The 21,344-nt window shown below is 38.1% G+C and overlaps 1 protein-coding gene and 1 pseudogene across 2 annotated transcripts in view; one reads left to right on the top strand and one right to left on the bottom strand.

Moving 5' to 3' along the window:
• Positions 1-21,344, bottom strand: part of TAF4B (TATA-box binding protein associated factor 4b) — a 167,111-nt gene that overhangs the window by 93,779 nt on the left and 51,988 nt on the right. For both annotated transcript variants that reach the window (XM_003830272.6, XM_034943437.3), the window contains exons 6-9: positions 18,645-18,734; positions 14,214-14,831; positions 8,315-8,450; positions 7,165-7,270 (exon numbers count right to left, since the gene is read on the bottom strand). In XM_003830272.6, the coding sequence (XP_003830320.1) occupies positions 7,165-7,270; positions 8,315-8,450; positions 14,214-14,831; positions 18,645-18,734 (950 nt within the window). The remainder of the gene's footprint in view (positions 1-7,164; positions 7,271-8,314; positions 8,451-14,213; positions 14,832-18,644; positions 18,735-21,344) is intronic.
• LOC112437832 (small nucleolar RNA U3) lies at positions 1,388-1,487 on the top strand (annotated as a pseudogene).

Here is a 21,344-nt window from a genome sequence, read left to right as displayed (position 1 = left end):
AATTTAATAAAATTGAAATTATATGTTCAAGAATATGTTCTCTGATCACAAAACTGTATTAGAAAACAAATAAAATATTCCAGAAAAGCATCAAATATTTGTACCAATAAATTAAAAAAAGGAAACTATCTTGACATGAATGGAAAGGCAAAAAAAAAAAAAAAAAAAAAAAACACACCCTATAATCAGTTGGGTGCTAAATCAGTATTTAGGGAGAAATTGATAGGATTTTTTGTTGTTGTTGTTTTTATCTTGTAGCCTCAGCTCAAATGAGGAAATGTATAATTTTAAATGCTTACATTAATAATAATAATAATAATAATAATAATAATAATAATAAATGCCTACATTAGAAAACAAGCCAGGCATGGTGGCTCATGCCTGTAATCCCAGCACTTTGGGAGGCCAAGATGGGAGGACTGCTTGGGCCCAGGAGTTCAAGACCAGCATGGGCAACATAATGAAACCTCATTGTTACAAAAAATAAAAATTAAAAAAATTAGCCAGGCATGGTGATGCGCACCTGTAGTCCCAGCTGCTCATAAGGCTGAGCTAGGAAGATGGCTTGAGCCCAGGAGTTTGAAGTGCCACTGCACTCTAATCTGGGCCACAGAGTGAGACTCTGTCTCAACAACAAAAAAATTAACAAAACTGATAAAAGCCTACTAATAAAAAGAGGGAGACTACATATTTTATAGACATTAAAAGGATAAAGAAATAAAATTAATTTCATGCCTGAAAAAGTCAACTACAAAAATAAAATCCTTAAAAAATGTATATACTATACTACCATTAAAGCATCTATACACATTCAAAAGAAAAGTATTAGGAACATTTCTTGCTGATAAATCTGAAAATCAATATGAAATGTACAAAAACCTTAAAAAAATACAACTTCATGAAATTGGCATTAAAATGAAAAAGAAAATCTAAATACCTTTATATCTATCAATGAAATTGACTTTGTCAAAAAACATTCTCCCAAAGAAAACAACAGACCTATCTAGTTTCAATGGTAAATTCATACATTTAAGGAAGAAATCATAACAATTCTACACAAAAGCTTAAAACAAAGGAGGGGGGAAGACTATGACTCATTTTTTTTAAGCCAATATAATCACAGATACCAAATCCTGGCAAACACACTCTAAGAACAAAAAACTATAGACCAAATCCCTCATGAATATCAACACAAAACCCTTACAAAACATTAATCAATGCAGCAATAAATAAAAAGGCTAATACTCCAGGAATGCAAGAACATTCAGAAATTTAAAAAATCAATGTAATTCACGATCCTAGAATAATAAGAAAAATCAATGACCACCTTAAATAGATGCAGAAAAAGTTCATGACAAAAACACTCAATTTAAAAACAGGCAATAGGAAGACTATACTTTCAGGGATCATTTCTATAGTTCTTTACTAGAGAAGTTTCTCTGAACATGTAGAGCACTGTGCCTTAAAAAAGAAAAAAAAAAAAGGGCTGGGCATGGTGGCTCACGCCTGTAATCCCAGCACTTTGGGAGGCCGAGGCAGGCAGATCACCTGAGGTCAGGAGTTGGAGAGTAACCTGACTAACACGGAGAAACCCCGTCTCTACTAAAAATGCAAAATTAGCCATGCATGGTGACACATGCCTGTAATCCCAGCTACTCGGGAGGCTGAGGCAGGAGAATCGCTTGAACCCAGGAGGCAGAGGTTGCGGTGAGCTGAGATTGCACCATTGCACTCTAGCCTGGGCAACAAGAGCAAAACTCCATCTCAAAAAAAAAAAAAAAAAAAAAAAAAGGCAATAGGCTGGGCATGGTGGCTCATGCCTGTAATCCCAGCACTCTGGGAGACTGCGGTGGGAGGATCTCATGAGGCCAGGAGTTCAAGACCAGCCTGGGAAACATAGTGAAATCCCTGTCTCTACAATAAATGGGAAATAAAAAAAAAAAGTTACATGGGCATGGTAATGTACACCTGTAGTCCTAGCTACTTGAGAGCCTGAGGCAGATGGGTCGCTTAAGCTCAGGAGTCTGAGGCTGCAGTGAGCTAGGATTGCACCTCTGCACCCCAGCCTAGGCAACAGAGCAAGACCTTGTTTCTTAAAATAAAACAAAAACAGGCCGGGCACGGTGGCTCACACCTGTAATCCCAGCACTCTGGGAGGCCGAGAAGGGCGGATCACAAGGTCAGGAGATTGAGACCACCCTGGCTAACATGGTGAAAACCCGTCTCTACTAAAAATACAAAAACAAAATTAGCAGAGTGTGGTGGCGGGCGCCTATAGTCCCAGCTACCCGGGAGGCTGAGGCAGCAGAATGGCATAAACCCGGGAGGCGGAGCTTGCAGTGAGCCGAGATCGTGCCACTGAACTCCAGCCTTGCAGCCTGCGTGACAGAGCAAGACTCTGTCTCAAAATAAATAAATTAATTACAACAAAAACAGTCAAAATATTTGAACACATATTTCACAAAAGAAGTTACATAAATGGGCAATAAGAACAAATGCACTCAACATCATTAGTCACTAGGGAAATGCAAATTAAAGTCACAGTGAGCTACAACTACATACCAAACCAGAATAGCTAAAATTGGAGGGGTGGGGGGGCGGGGAGAGACAAAGTAAAACTGCAGTATCAATTGTTAGCAAGGATGCAGAGCAACTAGAACAGAATCTCATACTTTGTTGGTGGGAATGGAAAAATGGTATAACCATTTAGGAAACTAGTGTGGTGGCTTCCCATAGAGTTAAACATATGCTTATATACCTACCATACGACTCAGCAATTCTGTTCTATGTATTTATAGAAAAGAAAATCTATGTCCATACAAAGATATAGACACAAGTGTTCCCAGCAAGCTTTATCATTGCCAAAAACTGTAAACAACCCAAATATCCATCAACAGATAAAGTGATAATTCAGTGCAAACAAAAGCAATATACCTGTATAATAAAATATTACTCAGCAATAAAAAATGCAACTACTGATACATACAACAACATGGTATATATAAAACACATTACGCTACCAAAAGAAGCCAGACACAACATGAACTGTATGATGTGTGAATTTTGATGATATGAATTGGGTCACTCATGTCATACCCAACTAAAACAGAATAGAGAAGCCGGGGGGAAAGCATGCAGGGCACAAAACATTGCTCTAGAAATGTAATTCTCTACGAGTCCAGCTGCTGAAACTGCCTGTTGTAACCTGAGACCAGTTTAATCGATAACTGCTGAGACAACTTGCTGCAACTCTAGAACTATTTTGCCTACCACCTTCACATGTCAATCAGAGCCGACCAGCTTCCCAGAACCTTAACAGTGCCAACGAATTTTCTCGAAGAGGATTTCATGTCATGTCTCTTTTTTAATCTCCAGCCTTCTCTTTGTTCTTCAGACATACCAGAGATGATCTGATCTGTGTGTATGCTTTGAACTGCAATTCTTTCTCCCCAAATAAAATGTTAAATTTAGAGATTCACTTCTACATTTTTTTTTTTTTAATGAGACAGAGTCTCACTCTGTCACCCAGGCTGGAGTGCAGTGGCGCAATCTCAGCTCACTGCAACCTCCCAGGGTTCAACTGATTCTCCTGCCTCAGCATCTCAAGTAGCTGAGACTACAGACATGCACCACCATGCCCTGCTAATTTTTATATTTTCGGTAGAGACAGGGTTTCACTATGTTAGCCAGGCTGGTCTCGAACTCTTGACATCAAGTGATCCACCTGCCTCGGCCTCCCAAAGTGCTGGGATTACAGGCATGAGCCACTGTGTCCGGCCTACCTCTACATTTTTGATTTGACTTTGACAGATGCCACTCATGCAAAACTCTAGAAAGGACAAATCCAAACCCAATCTACAATGATAGAAAGCAGATCAATGGTTGTGCAGAACCTGAGGTGTAATGTGGGGACTGGCTGGTAAGGAGTGCAAAGGAATCTTTTTGGTGTATTGAAAATATTCCATGTATCCTGACAGTGATACTTGGTACATGGGTTTAGCTTTTTGTCAAGAGTCATTAAACTGAAAGATGATGATGACTGCCTGGATTACTGTCTTCCAGAATACCCAAACTCCAAACTATAAAGGAAAAAAAACAAATCCCATGCAAACTTTTTCATCTTCTCAATCTCATCTACCCCTCCCCACCCCACCCCATGCCTCAAGGCTTGCTACAGGCAAAAAGAGATGGAAAAAAAACTGCAGAAAAGAGAGACAGGGCAGAGCCAGTGGTGGGCATAAGACTAAATACATCCCAAGTCAGAAAATGCTAAAAAGGTGTTCCCATAAATCAAAGCATGACTACATGCAATTTAAATTGGCAGACTGAAATGTGTAGATTCTTGGAAGGAATAAAAGGCAAAAAGGAGAGGGAGAAGCACCATTTGGAAGCGGAGAAAATGCAAAAGGGGAAAATTTAGAGTGCTGCAAGACAAAAAAGGACCAAACAGGTTTCCCAGGGCAAATAGATACAAACAAAACTCTAATAAAAGAGGCATTGAAGAAAGGTGGAAAAACAAGGGAAAAACTGACATAAATAAAGGGTAAAAAAAGGGTCAGAGACAAAGTAATGGGAATGAAAGAGAGGCAAAAGGACTAAAATCCATACTGTTACACTCCCTGAAACACACACACACACACACACACACACACAAAATCGTGAACAAGAACTAATATTTAAAACTATACTCCAAGAACGTTTTCCAAAAATTACAAAAGACCAGAATCTACATACTGAAAGGGCCAAATAGGAATTGAGGAACCACCACCTTTACAACGTATCCTAGGGCAAAACTATGAGATTTCAAAAATAAAAAATCCTGAAGTTCTTCAGACAAAAAGATCAAATAAGAATAAGACAACGATGGGGCAACATTTAAAAAAAGGTAATACAAAAAGTGTTGATTTCACAGCCAGCCAAGCTGTCCTTCAAGTATCAAAAGACACTGAAAAATAGTTTTAACATACAACAACTTAGGACAGGGGTCCCCAGCCCCCAGGCCATGTACCGGTAGCAGTCCGTAGCCTGTTAGAACCTGGACTGCACAGGAAGAGGTGAGAGGTGCGCAAGCGAGCATTACTGCCTGAGCTCCACCTCCTGTCAGATCAGTGGTAGCATTAGAGTCTCATAGGAGCACAAACCCTACTGTGAACTGCACAAATGAGAGATCTAGGTTGTGTGCTCCTTATGAGAATCTAATGCCTGATTATCTGAAGTGGAAACTATCCCCTCCCCCTCAATCCTGGTCTGTGGAAAAATTGCCTTCCATGAAATCAGTCCCTGGTGCCAAAAATGTTAGGGACCAATGACTTAGGGAATTCTATACCTATGAGCCTTTCCTGAGGAATTTACCAGCAGATGAACTTCATCCAACCAAGAGATGACAGAACACGACAGAAAAAAAGACCGATGGTGAACATTTTAATATACGCATATAAAAGTAGACGTACAAATAAAATGTACATGGGGGGATGAGGAAGACTAAGGTACAAATTTTATACAAATATTATATTGAAATATATATATAAATTATGCAGTTAATATATATATTTAATATATATTATATATTATATATATTTTTTATATATAATATATAATATATATTTATATATAATATATATTATATATATTTAAGATCCAAATGTTTGCCAGATAAACAATTTGGAAATATTTTCCTTGTGGCATGTTTATTCATTTCCTGGACAGTGTTTTTCACAGAGCAAAAGTTTTTTAATTTTCTGAATTCCAGTTCATCAATTTTTCCTCTTGTAGATCACTCTTTTCATGTGTTATCTAAGAAATGTGTGTAACCCAAGGTTACAAAGATTTTCTCCTATGCTTTGTTCCAGAAGATCTCGTTTCAGGCTTGCCCTTTTTCTTAATCGTCATCCTTTAATTCCCATCTATTACCTATGTAAAAACTATTGTGTACATGTTCTATTTTCTCTGCTTTCCCCTACTTTAACTGCATAATTTCTATATATACAAATGTTATATTTCTGTATATATACATATTTTTAATATAAATATTCATAAATAAATATGTATGATACATATATATACAAATGTTATATGTTTGTTTATATATTTGTACATATAAAAATGCAAAAGGGAGAAATTATATAAAAATTTATTTTATATATTTGTATATATAAGAAATATATACAAATATAACATTTGTTTATGCATATATAAACTCTTAAAAACCCTTGATCGTAAGAAACCAATGCAAGAAACAAAAATGGGCCAAAAATTTGAACACACACTTCACCAAAGATATATAAATAACAAATAAGCACAAAAATAGATGATCAACATCTTTAGCCATTAGAAAAATGCAAACTAAAACCACAATAATAACCACTTATACACCTATTAAAATGGATTTTTAAAAAATCAAAAGAACTAAGAATTACCAATTGCTCACAAAGTTGGACAGGAACTAGAACGCTCATCATCAGTGATAGAAATGCAAAATGATACAGTCATTTTGATAAACAATTTGGTAGTTTCCCTACCAAAATTCACTTACCTAATGACTCATCAATCATATTTCTAGATAGCAAAAGCATATGTTCACGCAAAATTCTGTACAAGAAGCTTTATTATATAATCATCAGAAAAACTGGAAACCACCCAAATGTCCATCAATAGCGAAAAAGATCAACAAATTTAATTTCATAAAATAAAATGCTTCCCAGCAATGCAAAAGAACCATCGTCTAATATTCCAAATGACACAGATGCTCTAAAAAACATGTTGAGTAAAAAAGTCTGATGCAAAAGTGTACATAATAACGTAAAACTCCATTTATGTGAAGTTCAAGAATAGACAAAAATGATCTATCGTGATGGACGTAAGAACAGTAGCTGCCAGAGGCAGGGGATAAGGGTAATTGATTTCAAAGGTGCATAAAGGTGATGAATATGTTCAGTATCTTGATCGGCATGATGATTACACAGGTATATATATTTGACAAAATTCACCAAGCTGTACATTTAATAGTTGTGCATTTTATTGTTTATAAATTATACTCAATAAAGTACTGTTAGCTTTGTAAAAAGGCATCAGTATATCTATTTTAGTAAGGTATTATTCTGTCATCTCTCCTTTTTAAAAAAAATATTACTTCCTTAAACCAAATTTAACTATTTATTTTCTTACCGGAAGCATGATGTTCCATTCTCTTTTATTCTATTTTTCTGAGTAGGAGATGCTTGAAGCGACAGAATTTTATTTCCAGGCAGAGTAATTTGCTTTAGAATGGAAGCTATAAAAACAAAACAAGAAAAAATAGAATACAAAAAAAGCAATCACATCACATTAGGAAAAATCCAGGACAACAGTTTTTTATATATATAGAATAATCAAAGAAAATTCCAAGCTGCCCTAGAACTATGTTTAAATTCAAACATGACAATGAATTTATTCCCTGAATAAGAAATAATCGTATAAAATAAGAATCTTTCCATTTCTTTTTAGATAGTCTATGTTAGCAGTATTATAAAAATATCATGAGTAAAAGGCACCTTAAACATGTTAATAATACATTGCTTATATTGGTATTTTTTAAAAATACATAAAGCTCTACCTGACATTGGTAAGACTGATTTCCCAGTCTACCTGACTTGGGTAAGACTGATTTCCATACATATGCATGCATGTACATGCACACAAGTGTGTACATAGAGAAAGAACTACCTTTTAAGAAGAAAAAATCTATAGCAAATTTTATAAGTTAAATAAGTCCTTATTTACTAATAGGTTGTTTTATCAAATTACAGAATACCATGAATAGTTGCTTTTTTTATTCCAAAACAACGTATAACCCTAAAAAGTTTCTATGTATGTAAAAAGAAATGTGATCATAGCTGGGCACAGTGGCTCACACCTGTAATCCCAGCACTTTGGGAGGCCAAGGTGGGTGGATCGACCACTTGAGGTCAGGAGTTTGAGACCAGCCTGGCCAAAATGGTAAAACCCAGTCTCTACTAAAAATACAAAAATTAGCCAGCTGTGGTGGTGCACGCCTGTAATCCCAGCTACTCGGGAGGCTGAGAACATGAGAATTGCTTAAACCTGGGAGGTGGAGGTTGCAGTGAGCTGAGATCGTGCCACTGTACTCCAGCCTGGGCATCAGAGCAAGACTCCGTCTGGGGAGAGAAATCTAATGATTATCTTTCTGTTTTCTCTCAATGGGTGCCAACTTTAAAAGACCAAACCTCTCTTCTCTTAACACAGCAACAAAAAAGTTACACAAAACCCCTTCATGTTCTAACCCAGCATGATGGGACTGAGATAGACCAGCATCTACCTGGAGGAAACTGACTAGTAGGTATTATGGTGTTCACTGGCATCGTCTTCTGTCCACATTTCTGAATGGTCAATGTTGAGGAATGTGAAATTGTGGTCACTTGTTTTTCATTGCCTCCTGAAGGCTGCTGAACTACCTGAAACAATGAGAACTATCAACATAGTTGTTCAACTTAAAGCTTTAGAAAAGGATAAGATTTCAGTTTTAAACAACAGATTGTGTTCACCCAGCCATAAATATACCTTTATCTTAACATAACAAGAATGCCTACTTTAAATTTGTATGAAGCAAAATTATCTTGTTCAAAAGTGAAAAACGTTACTATCTCACATACATTATTTTCAGAGTGGAATTTAAATTTTATTTCACCATACTCAATTTAAATCTCCCTATAAATCCGATTTCCAATTGTTAACTTATAGTGAAAAATTTAAAGCATGTATAAAAACAGACAGGATAAAACAAAACCATCTATACCATTACCCAGCTTCAACAATGATTAATTCTTGATCAATCTTGTTTCCATCTACACCGCTACTCACTTCCCTGCCGCCCTCAATTATTTTAAGGCAAATCTCAGATATATCGTTGTATCCATTAATATTTCAAAACATATCTTTAAAAGATAAGGACTTTTCATGTGCCATTTTAACAAAGTATTGTCTTTTTTTTTTTTTGAGACAGAGTCTTGCTCTGTCACCCAGGCTAGAGTGCAGTGGTGCCATCTCAGCTCACGGCAACCTCTGCCTCCCAGGTTCAAGCGATTCTCATGCCTCAGCCTCCTGAGTAGCTAGGATTTCAGACACGCACCACCAGGCCTGGCTAATTTTTGTATTTTTAGTAGAGACTAGGTTTCACTATGTTGGCCAGGCTGGTCTCGAACTCCTGACCTCAAGCAATCCGCCCACCTCAGCCTCCCAAAGTGCTGGGATTACAGGTGTAATCCCAGCTGTAATCCCAGCGGGGATCACACGGGGTGTGAGCCACCACGCCCGGTCTAAAGTATTTTCTTAGACCATCGCTTGAAAGCAGGAGGCGGAGGCTGCAGTGAGCTGAGATTGCACCACTGCACTCCAGCCTGGGTGACAGAGTGAGACCCTGTCTCAAAAAAACAAGACAAAACAAAACAGGTAGAAAAACAGTCATCATGTATTTGAGCCAGCTATTGATAGTGAACTTTAACTCATATATGGCAAATATAAATGTGCCATGGTCTTGCCAAAAGACAGACTTCTAAACAGAATTTTTAGAGTTCAATTTATTCAACTTATGTGTATTACTTTAAAAAAAATAACAAGAAACACAACATTCCTGGTAAGTAATCCTATAGCAACTAATGCCCCTAGAGAAGAAATGTTAGTTAGAATAATTCAATTGCCCTTATTCTTTGAGAATAGACAAGAACTCTTTTAAAAATGATAGATTTCAATGAAGCTGAGATCATATTCATGTACTATAGTTCTAGGGACCAGGCTTACATTTTACAAAGTAATATATAGGTCTCATTTTATGCATTCAGACTGAAACTCAAGAGAAACACTCCCAGCTTATTTCCTTATTATATGCACTGTCCTCCTTGATGCTCCTTATTAGGTATTCCTGTCAGTATTTTAATTATGAAAGACAGTAATATTCAAAAATTGTTTACCAGTGTGAAAGTTGTCAGAATCAAAATGAAGTCACTCGTGTTTGAAAGAAAACCAAAAACAAAACTCTAACAAATAGAGCTAGGGAAGACTAAGAGAGGGTTCTCATGCTTGTATGCCTAATCACAAAAACTATCCCAATAGACCACCAAAACCACAACCTTGCACAAAGGCCATAGCAACAGTACACAAAAAATACTTCTGCAAGGACATCATCTGCTCAGCAACTGCCTATTTAAACTCAGACTGCTGTCGCCCTTGTTACTGAGCTTTGCAGTCAAGGATAATCATTTCAAAACAACTATATAATTCTCATTTTTCTTTTTAAAACCCGTCCTCCTTTACTCAGGAAGACTGCTTGAGGCCAGGATTTTGAGACCTGACTGGGCAATATAGCAAGACCCTGTCTCTAATCAAAATAAAAAGTTTTTTAATTAGCCAGGCATGATGGCATGCACCTGTAGTCCTAGCTACACATGAGGCTGAGGCAGGAGGATTGCTTGAGCCCAGGAGGTCGAGGCTGCAGTGAACCATGATGGCACCACTGCACTCCAGGCTAGGCAACAAAATGAAACCCTGAGTCTTTAAAAATTAAAAATAAAAAAACTTTTGTCTTCCTTTACCTCCCCGAATACACATAGTTTACTATGGCACCTGTATTCCCATTGCAATGCTCCATTACCAATTAAATGTCTTATTCTTTTAAAAAGCCTTTCTGTTATTTAGGCTGACACCAGTTAGTCTTCATACTATTTTTGATGGGTACACAAAAATATAACACAGTTTTATTTTATAATACAGTTTTGTATTGGGACTTAACAACCTTCAATCCCCATCACTTCCCATCTTAATGACTCTAACACCTGGAACAATGTATATGTCTAGTCTAACAAAAATATGGGAGGTACACTCCTGAACATCTGCTGAGAAAAACAAAATGAGTGATAATGTAAGAGAATTCATTAATGTTCTTTCAAAGAAAGCACCAAATAAAACCATAGTACTAAGCGGATCACTTGAGCTCAGGCATTCAAGACTAGCCTGGGCAACACAGCGAAACCCCGTCTCTACTAAAAACACAGAAAAATTAGCCGGGTGTGATGGTCTGCATCTGCAGTCACAGCTAGTCAGGAGGCAGAGGTGGGAGGATTATCTGAGCCGGGAAAGTCAAGACTGCAGTGAGCCATGTTCATGCCACTGCACTCTAACCTGGGTGACAGAAGTAAGACACTGTCTAAAAAACAAAGCGAAACGAAACAAAACAAAACAAACAAAACAAACGCAAATGAGAAATAAACATTAAAAAGGAATTTTTAAATCCATGATTATTAAAGGAAATAAGTGTGTATTCTTCAGACCATATGGAGTTAGATGAACCCCAGATTTGATACAGTGCAGTAATTCTTATATTTTAAATGATTATTTGCCATATTTCTTCTAAGCTGCATAGAATACGTTATTTTATAGCAACTTGAGTGTTTTCCTCCTCACTTAGAACTAGGATTAAATTGGACTATGGTTTATAATGGATTCACTGATGGTATTCTTTAATTACTTTCAAACTCGAGTAATATTAATTTTCTAACTTAGTTTATTTGAAAGAATGCCCTAGTTCAATCTTCTCTATGGCATTACCATATAGAATGGTTTATGTTGTTTTGCTCCAGGTAAATCTGTTGTGAAATAAATTACAATCTGTCTTCAGGGTCTGGCCACTCTGGCTCTTGCCACTTTAAACAGGTAGGTGTAAATACTAACATCAAATTTACTGGCTAAACTTGAAACAAAGGACAAACAAGAAAGCAGAATTCACAGGGAAAATGAAATTATTAAAAATGAAGGTAGGAAGTAAAAACACCCTAAAATTTACCATCAAATTTTGTTGCATTATTTCTTTATTGAAATGATTTATAATGTATAACAAGTCAAACCTACAAAACAAAAATGCTGTCAAGATATTATCATGAGACAGCTTCCTGCTTCAGGACATTCCAGAAACCTAGAAGTTCTTTCTAAGAGCACCATACCCTAATGGAAAAGTCATCTGGGTTCTAGTCTGAGATCCATTACTTGACTGTTTTTTGTTTTGTTTTGTTTTGTTTTTGTTTTTTTGAGATGACAAGTTTCGCTCGTCACCCAGGCTGTAGTGCTGTGGTGCGATCTTGGCTCACTGCAACCTCTGCCTCCCGGGTTCAAGCCATTCTCCTGCCTCAGCCTCCCAAGTAGCTGGGATTACAGGTGCCCACCATCACACCTGGCTAATTTTTGTATTTTTAGTAGAGACGGGGCTTTGCCATGTTGGGCAGGCTGGTCTCAAACTCCTGACCTCAGGTGATCCGCCCACCTCGGCCTCCCAAAGTGCTGAGATTACAGGCATGAGCCGCTGCGCCCGGCCACTTAACTGTTACTGGATGAGTCAGCTCAGAATTTCTGGATTCTTAGTTTTCTCCCTACCTTTTTATCATAAAATTATTTTAAAACCCATAGCATATAATGACATGCTTTTAAAACTATGTAGCTATAAAGTATTATTTCACCCCAGGGACCTATATGCTATAGATGCTCAATAAAGATTAGCATTGATTCAAGAAACAACTATGACATATAAAGAGGATTTCAATTCTGTTCAGTGCTACCAAAAAGAGGCCTTTCCTTGGGGCAATTCCTCTATTCCAGTGGTTCTCAAACCTGGCTGCCCAGAACAATGTTTAAGAATCACTGCTTCTAAAAACGTTGTTTCATCTCTGAGATTAAATTCACGTACCCAAGAGAAATCCTGCAAGGCAGTTACATTTCCCCACTTGAAAATGAGATGCAGAGTGGGAAGGGATGAGAAAAGATTAGTGCCCAGGAAATGACCATCATTTATCTGCTCAAGAGTCTGACTACTCTCCAATTCTGGTCACGGATCAACCCCTTTCATTCTATGTCCAAAGCTGCCCTGTTGCCTCAGACGACAATCACTCAGATACCTCTTATTCTGATAACACAAACAGGGCTGGAAAGGCTACCCAAGAAGCAGAATGAACCACAACAGAGATTTAAAACACAGCCTCTAATGCAAAGCATTACAAAAGAGAACAAGGACATTCACCAAAAGAACAGCAAGCTCTGTTATCGTAGAAGATAGGGAAGAACTTTACTAAAAACGTTATGATTTTTAATTAATGCATCATGTAGTATCTCCCATGAGTTAACAATACTTTCATAGCCTTCTGGTAAAACTTACCTTTTCTTAAATAAAGAAGAACATCCTAAACACTAATCGACAAACAGCTAAAATTTCCTTCTTTCACCCAAGAACCTCCCAACCTACCAAGTTTAGCAAAAAAAACACAACAATCAGACAAAACAAAGGACTATTCTGCAAATATTCTGGGCACTTAAAACATTACAATATAATAAACAACCACAAAAAGCTAGAGAAGTATTCTAGATTAAATGAGCCAGGTACAGTGGCTCACGCCTGTAATCCTAACATTTTGGGAGGTCTAAGTCGAGAGGAACACTTGAGGCCAAGAGTTTGAGACCAGCTTGGGCAACATAGCAAGACCCTCTCTCTACAAAAAAATAAAAATAAAAACACATTATTGGGACAACTACAGAAATACTGTACCAATATTAATTTCCTGTGTGTGACAACAGGTATGTTGTGGTTATGTTTTACAAAAAAAAGCTTTTAGGAGATATACACCATGCACTGTCATAATTTTTGCAACCACTCTCAGGTGGTTCAGTAAAGACTTACGTGTGTGTTTGCTGCTGGGCGTGGTGGCTCATTGCCTGTCTGTAATCCCAGGGCTTTGGGAGGCCAAGGCGGGTGGATCATTTAAGGCCAGGAGTTCAAGACTAGCCTGGCCAACATGGAGAAACTCCATCTCTAACAAAAATACAAAAATTAGAAAGGCGTGGTGGTGCACACCTGTAATTCCAGCTACTCAGGAGGGTAAGGCATGAGAAATGCTTGAACCTGGGAGGTGGAGGTTACAGTGAGCCGAGATCGTGCCACTGCACTCCAGCCTGGGCGACAGAGTAAGACTCTGTCTTTAAAAAAAGGACTTATATGTGTGTTTGTGGGTGTGAGTAGAAAGAGGAAAACAAAGCAAATGAGGTTAAAAAAAAAAAAAAAAAATTAATTGGTCAAACCCGTAAACAGTATATAGCCTTACTAGTTTTCTACTAGTCTTACCAGTTTTCTGAATGTTCAAAATTTTCAAAATAAGTAACTGGGGAAGAAACAAAATGTTACTCACTAGTTGCTTGACTTGAACTGCCTGTGGAATCCCAGCTGGTTGTGAAAGGACAGGGCCCGGCTGGGCAAGTTTGATTTGAACTGGAGTCCCAATAACAGGCTTGTCAGATGTGGTCCCAGCAGAAGAAACAACAGGTTTCACAGATGGAAGACAAATAGCTGCACCTGAAGTTTCTCCAAAAGTTACTGCTGGAAGGGACAGTGTTACTGCTGTTCCGGAGACAACTGGCTTTTCAGGTTGCAGTGAGACCGTGGTCACTGTGTTTGGTACAGATGTCACAAGTGGTTTTGAAGTCTGAAGCAAACCAGTTCCAGCTGTTGTTCCTCCTGTTGCAGCAGTTGGGCCCACAGAATGAAGTGTCACAACTCCAGCTTTTGCTCCCACTGGACCAGCAAGTGGGTTCAAAGTTTGCACTGACACAGTTCTGGGTGCTGTTGCTCCAGAAACAATAATTGACTTTTCAGACTGGCTTGAGGACACTGTAGTTGTCACCACAGGAGAAGTTGTTACTGTTGTAGTACAGGTAGCAATGACCATGTCACTAGAAGTCTGCTGAACACATTGCTGGATGAAGCTCTGGGAGTTAGGCAGAAGTTGTCGTAAGGCAACCACGCTTTTCTGGAAATGCAGAGGAATGGAAAAAAACACTGCTAACAAATCAGCTACTTGTGAAACAAAATGTGGTATTTCATACCTTTACAACTTAAAACCAATCAAAAGTGTATCAAGTATTTCAGTTGAAGACAGCTTGTATCACTTACCTATATCCTGCCAATATCCAGGATACAATCAATTTAAAGCCCAAGTGCCTGTTTTCCAATATGAAATTACTATATCTCAGTATTCAACTTATTTGTATTCCCTCAATATCAATTTGGTAAACACTGTATTATACTTTTCTATAATCATCTAAACCCTATAATAGATCATTAATAACTTCAGTATCTATAAGTTTATTTAAACCACAGCAGAATCTAGGTCTCTTCATTAAGTAACTTTCAAACTTTGGATAGAAATAGGTGCAGTGGCTCATGCCTGTAATCCCAGCACTCTGGGAGGCCAAAGTAAGCAATCACTTGAGGCCAGGAGTTTGAGACCAGCCTAGGCAACATGGCAAAACCCCATCTACACAAAAAATACAAAAATTAGTCAGGCGTGGTGGCACACACGTGTAGTCCCAGCTACTCGGGAGGCAGAGGTTGCAGTGAGCTGAGATCATGCCACTGCATTCCAGCCTGGGTGACAGAGCAAGACCCCATCTCCAAAAAAAAAAAAAAAAAAAAAGGAAAGGAAGAAATAGTCTTTAAAAGCCTAGGCAACATGGTAAAACCTCGTCTCTACAAAAAACACAAAAATTAAATTAGCAGGGCATGGTGGTGCATGCCTGTAGTCCCAGCTACCACAGGGGCTGAGGTGGGAGGATCACTTGGACCCAGGAGGTTGAGGTTGCAGTGAGCTGTGATCGCACCACTACACCCCAGCCTGGGTGACAGAGCAAAACCTCATCTCAAAAAAAATTTTTTTAAATAAAAATAAAGAAATATCTTTACATCAAAACAAAATTAAATACAAAGTGAATTTTACGATCTGAAAGAATTGAGCTAGCATATTTTCTTTTTTCTTATTGAGACGGAGTCTCACTCTGTTGCCCAGGCTGGAGTGCAGTGGCGTGATCTCGGCTCTCTGCAACCTCTGCCTCCTGAGTTCAAGAGAGTCTCCTGCCTCAGCCTCCTGAGTAGCTGGGACTACAGGCACATGCCACCACTGGCTAATTTTTGTATTTTTTAGTAGAGACAGCCATGTTGGCCAGGCTGGTCTCCATCTCCTCACCTCAGGTGATCCGCCAACCTCGGCCTCCCAAAGTGCTGGGATTACACGCGTGAGCCACCACGCCCAGCCAAGCATACTTTCTGACTGTCAGCATCTATCTTTGTATCCTACTTAAAGAGTAAAGGCAGTTCAAACTAAAAACTAATAGGTTGTGCCTTTTCATTCCTGGAGTTTTCATTTGTTTAGCCAACAGAGATGGAAAGCTAGGACTCTTGTGCCAAACAGCCAAGTCGTGAATGCAAAGGAAAAATTCCTGAAGGAACTTCAAAGGGCTACTCCATGTGACACATAAATGATAAGAAAATGAAACAGTCTTATTGTTGACATGGAGAAAGTTTGAGTGGTGTGGACAGAAGATCAAACCAGCTACAACATTCCCTTAAGCAAAAGTCTAAATCAGAGTATAGCACTAACTCTTCAATTCTATGAAGGCTGAAAAGTGAGGAAGCTGCGGAAGAAAAGTATGAAGTTAGGAGAGGCTGGCTCATGAAGTTTAAGGGAAGAAGCTCTCTTGATAACTAACATAAAAGTGCAAGGTAAAGCTGCAAGTACTGATGTAGAAACTGCAGCAAATCATACAGAAGATATAGCTAAGATTTTTTTTTTTTTGAGACGGAGTCTCACTCTTGTCACCCAGGCTACAGTGCAATGCATGATCTTGGCTCACTGCAACCTCTGCCTCCTGGGTTCAAGCAATTCTCCTGCCTCAGCCTCCCAAGTAGCTGGGACCACAGGCATGCGCCACCACGTCCAGCTAACTTTTTTATTTTTTTTAGTAGAGTCAGGGTTTCTCCATGTTGGCCAGGCTGGTCTCGAACTCCTGACCCCAGGTGATCTGCCTGCCTCGGGCTCCTAAAGTGCTGGGATTACAGGCGTGAGCCACCACGCCTGGCCAACGACAGATTTTCAATGGAGACAAAACAACATTCTATTGGAGGAAGCTAGGTCTTTCATAGCTTTTGGCTGAGGAAAAGTCAATGCATGGCTTCAAGGCTTCAAAGGACAGGCTGTGACTTTCTTGTTAGGGGCTAATGTAGGTGGTGACTTCAAGTGGAAGCCAATGCTCATTTACTATTCCAAAAATCCTAGGGCTCTTAAGAATTATGCTAAATCTACTCTGCCTGTGCTCTATCAATGAACAAAGCATGGATGACAGCACATCTGTTCACAGCATGGTTTACTGAATATTTTAAGCCCACTGTTGAGAACTACTGCTCAGAAGAAAAAAAAAAAGATTCTTTTCAAAATATTACCACTCATTGACAATACACCTCGTCACCCATAAGTTCTGATAGAGATGTACAAGGAGATCATTATTGTCTTCCTGTCTGCTAACACAACCTCCATTCTGCAGCCCACATATATCAAGGAGTAATTCTTACTTTCAATTATTATTTAAGAAATAGATTTTGTAAGACTACGGCTGCCATAGACAGTGATTCCTCTGATGAATCCGGGGGCAAAGTCAACTGAAAACCTTCTGGAAAAGATTCACCATTTTAGATGCCATTAAGTATATTTATGAGTCAGGCAGGAGATCAAAATATCAACACTAACAGGAGTTCATAAGAAGTGGATCCCCATCCTCATGGATGACTATGAGGGGTTCAGAACTTCAGTGGAAGAAGTCACTGCAGATATGCTAGAAATAGCAAGAGAACCACAGTTGAAAGTGGAGCCTGAAGATGTGACCGAATTGCTGCAATCTCAGGACAAAACTGAAAGAGATGAGGAGTTGCTTCTTACAGATGAGCAAAGAAACTGGTTTCTTGAGATGGAGTCTACCCCTGGTCAAATGCTATAAATGTTGTTAGGATGGTAACAAAGAATTTAGAATATGACAACAACTAGTTAACAAAGCAATGGCAGGGTATGAGAGAATTGACTCCAATTTTGAAAGAAGTTCTGCTGTGTGTGAAATGCTATCAGACAGCACTGCATGCTACAGAGAAATCTTTTGTGAAGGGAAGAATCAACTGATGACACAAATTGCACTGTTGTCTTAATTTAAGACATTGCCACAGCTGGGTGTGACCACCTTCAGTGACCACCACCTTGACCAGCAAAAAGCCATCAACATTGAGGTAAGACTCTTTACCATCAAAAATACTATAACTTGCTGAAGGTTCAGATGATTGTCAGCACTTTTTAGCAATAAAATATTTTTTAATTAACATATGTAATTGTTTTTTCAAATATAATGCTATTGTATACCTAATAAAGTATACCATAAAGTTTTATATGCATTTGGATACCAAAAATTTCATATGACTCACTTTATTGTGATATTAGCTTTCTTATGGTGGTCTGAAACCAAACCTGCAGTACCTCTGTGGTATGTCTGTATATTCTCATACAAGTATTAAACAATATAATCATGAACTTATGTTCATGAATAAAATGTTACTTCTCTTTTTTCAAAGTGCCCAAATTAAAATAATATTATGAACACGCTTTATAGCTTACAAAAGCACTCAGAGGTTTCTCCCACACTGTCAGTATCTTCACATTCAATTGCTGTCATATTGAAATATTCCCATTTTTAATTATTTTAGAGTAATCTAATCCAAATTATTTCTTCTAAGTGACACATAACTCTACCTTAAGAAAAGGAACCAGGTGAGGCTGAGGTGAAGACTTGAGTTCAACATACAGTTTCCTAGTAAATTCTTCTGCTTCGATTTTTGCATCCTGAGGGATGGGAGAAATAGAAACAATTTTAAGTCTACAAATCTTTTAAAAGAGACAAAGTATATAATTCATGATTGTAGACATAGCAAACTTTTCACAAATGATAAAGTCAATTAAATATAGGCTTTTTTCTTCATGCCAGCTATGAAATGTGTAAGCATAAATGATAGAGATGTTTATCCGAAGGGGTGATTTTTTTTGTTTTAAAGATCACAGGAAGCAAAGAGTAGAGCTGATGGGCTGAGTAATACTACATTATTACAATCTGTTAAGAACAATTAAGAATTGAAGGCATGCGTGTCTTAAATTTCTTAGGGTGGGGAACAGGAAGTTACTCAGTTTGGAGACCTTAGGGTTTAAGTTCTCTAAAACGATTTGGAAATTAATCTGCTAGCCTGCTGGTGTTCTTTGCACACAAGAGCCAGGGACAACATTTCCAGAATTAGTAGAAGTACTTTCAAAATAACTTGATGCCAGTGATAATGTGTAAGATGTAGCTGATTGAATTATCTTATTCTTTTCAAATGTATAAAATATAGTTTTAAAAATTTTGCCTAATAGGACATATTATATACTTAATAAAGATTATAATTGTGCGGTGACAGAGAACATCTGGTTTCTTCTTCATGAAGTTGTGGAAGGAGCATTCAAGGAAAGGTAACTATGATCTTAGATTTAAAAAAAAATTCAGCTTTTATTTTAGATTCAAGAGGTACAAGTACAAGTTTGGGGTACAGATGATCTCGTCACCCAGGTAGTGAGCACAGTTATCTAGGAGGTAGTTTTTCAGCCCACACACCCCCTCACTCCCACTTTCTAGTAGTTCCCAGTGTCTATTGTTCCCATCTTTACGTCCAAGTGTACTTAATGTTTAGCTCCCACTTGTAAGTGAGAACATGTAGTATCTGGTTTTCTACTCCTGCACCAATTTGCTTAGGATAATGGCCATTCACATTGCTACAAAAAACATGATCTTGTTCTTTTTTATGGTTGTGTAGTATTCCATGGTGTATATGTACCACTTTTTATTTATCCAACCCACTGTCAATTAACACCTCTGCTGATTCCATGTCTTGGCTGTTTTGAGTAGTGCTGCGATAAACATACAAGTGCATATGTCTTTTTTATAGAATGATTTATTTTCCCTTGGATATATACCCAGTAATGGCACTGCTGGGTCAAATGGTAGTTCTATTTTTAGTTCTTTAAGAAATCTTCAAACCGCTTTCCACGGTAGCTAAACTAATTTACATTCCCACCAACAGCGTATAAGTGTTTGTTCTCTTTGCAGCCCCACCAGCATGTGTTTTTTGACTTCTTAGTAACAGACATTTTGACTAGTATGAGTGGTATCTCATTGTGGTTCTGATTTGCATTTCTCTGATGATTAGTGATGATGAGCATCTTTTCATGTTTGTTGGCTGCTTGTATGTCTTCTTTTCAGAAATGTCTGTTCATGTTGTTTACCTTTTAATGGGGCTTTTTCTTGTTGATTTTTAAGTTCCTTATTGATTCTGTATATTAGACCTTTGTCAGATATATAGTTCGCAAATATTTTCTTCCATTCTGTAGGTGGTCTGTTTACTCTGTTGATAGTATCTTCTGCTGTGCAGAAGCCCTTAGTTTAGTTAGGTTCCACTTGTCAATTTTTGTTTTTGTTGAAATTGCTTTTGGAGAGTTTGCCATAAATTCTTTGCCAAGGCCGATGTCAGGAAGGGTATTTCCTGGGTTTTCTTCTAGGACTTTTACAGTTTGAGGTCTTACATTTAAATCTTTAATCCATCTCAAGTTAATTTTTATATATGGTGAAAAGTAGGGGTCCAGTTTCATTCTTCCGCACATAGATAATGAGTTATCCCAGCACCATGTATAGAATCAGTCCTTTCCCCACTACTTTTTTTTTTTTTTGAGATAGAGTCTCACTGTGTCACCGAGGCTGTAGTGCAGTGGCGTGATCTTGGCCCACTGCAACCTCCCCCTCCCAGGTTCAGGCAATTCCCCTGCCTCGGCCTCCTGAGTAGCTGGGACTACAGGCATATGCCACCACACCCAGCTAATTTTTGTATTTTTTTAGTAGAGATGGGGTTTCGCCGTGTTGACCATACTGGTCTGAATCTCCTGACTGCAAGCGATCCACCTGCCTCAGCCTCCCAAAGTGCTAGGATTATAAAAGGTGTGAGCCACTGTGGCCAGGCCCCATTACTTATTTTTGTTGACAATGTCAAAGATCAGATAGTTGTAGGTGTGCAGCTTTATTTCTGGGTTCTCTATTCTGTTCAATTGGTCTATGTGTCTGTTTTTGTATCAGTGCCATGCTGTTTGGATCACTGTAGCCTTACAGTATAGTCTGAAGTCAGGTAATGTGATGCCACTTGGCTTTGTTTTTTTTTTTTTTGCTTCTAATTGTTTTGGCTATTCAGGCTCTTTTTTGGTCCTATATGAATTTTAAAAGAGTTTTCTCTAATTCTGTGGAAAATGACATTGGTAGTTTGACAGGAGTAACATTGAATCTGTCAATTGCTTTGGGCAGTATGGCTATTTTAATGATATCAATTCTTTCAGTCCATAAGCATGAATTTTCAACAGTGTTTTGTATTTCTCCTTGCAGAC

Source organism: Pan paniscus, chromosome 17, assembly GCF_029289425.2.
Source record: "Pan paniscus chromosome 17, NHGRI_mPanPan1-v2.0_pri, whole genome shotgun sequence".
NCBI classification, from domain to species: domain Eukaryota; kingdom Metazoa; phylum Chordata; class Mammalia; order Primates; family Hominidae; genus Pan; species Pan paniscus.
This window is presented reverse-complemented; position numbering and strand designations above follow the sequence as displayed.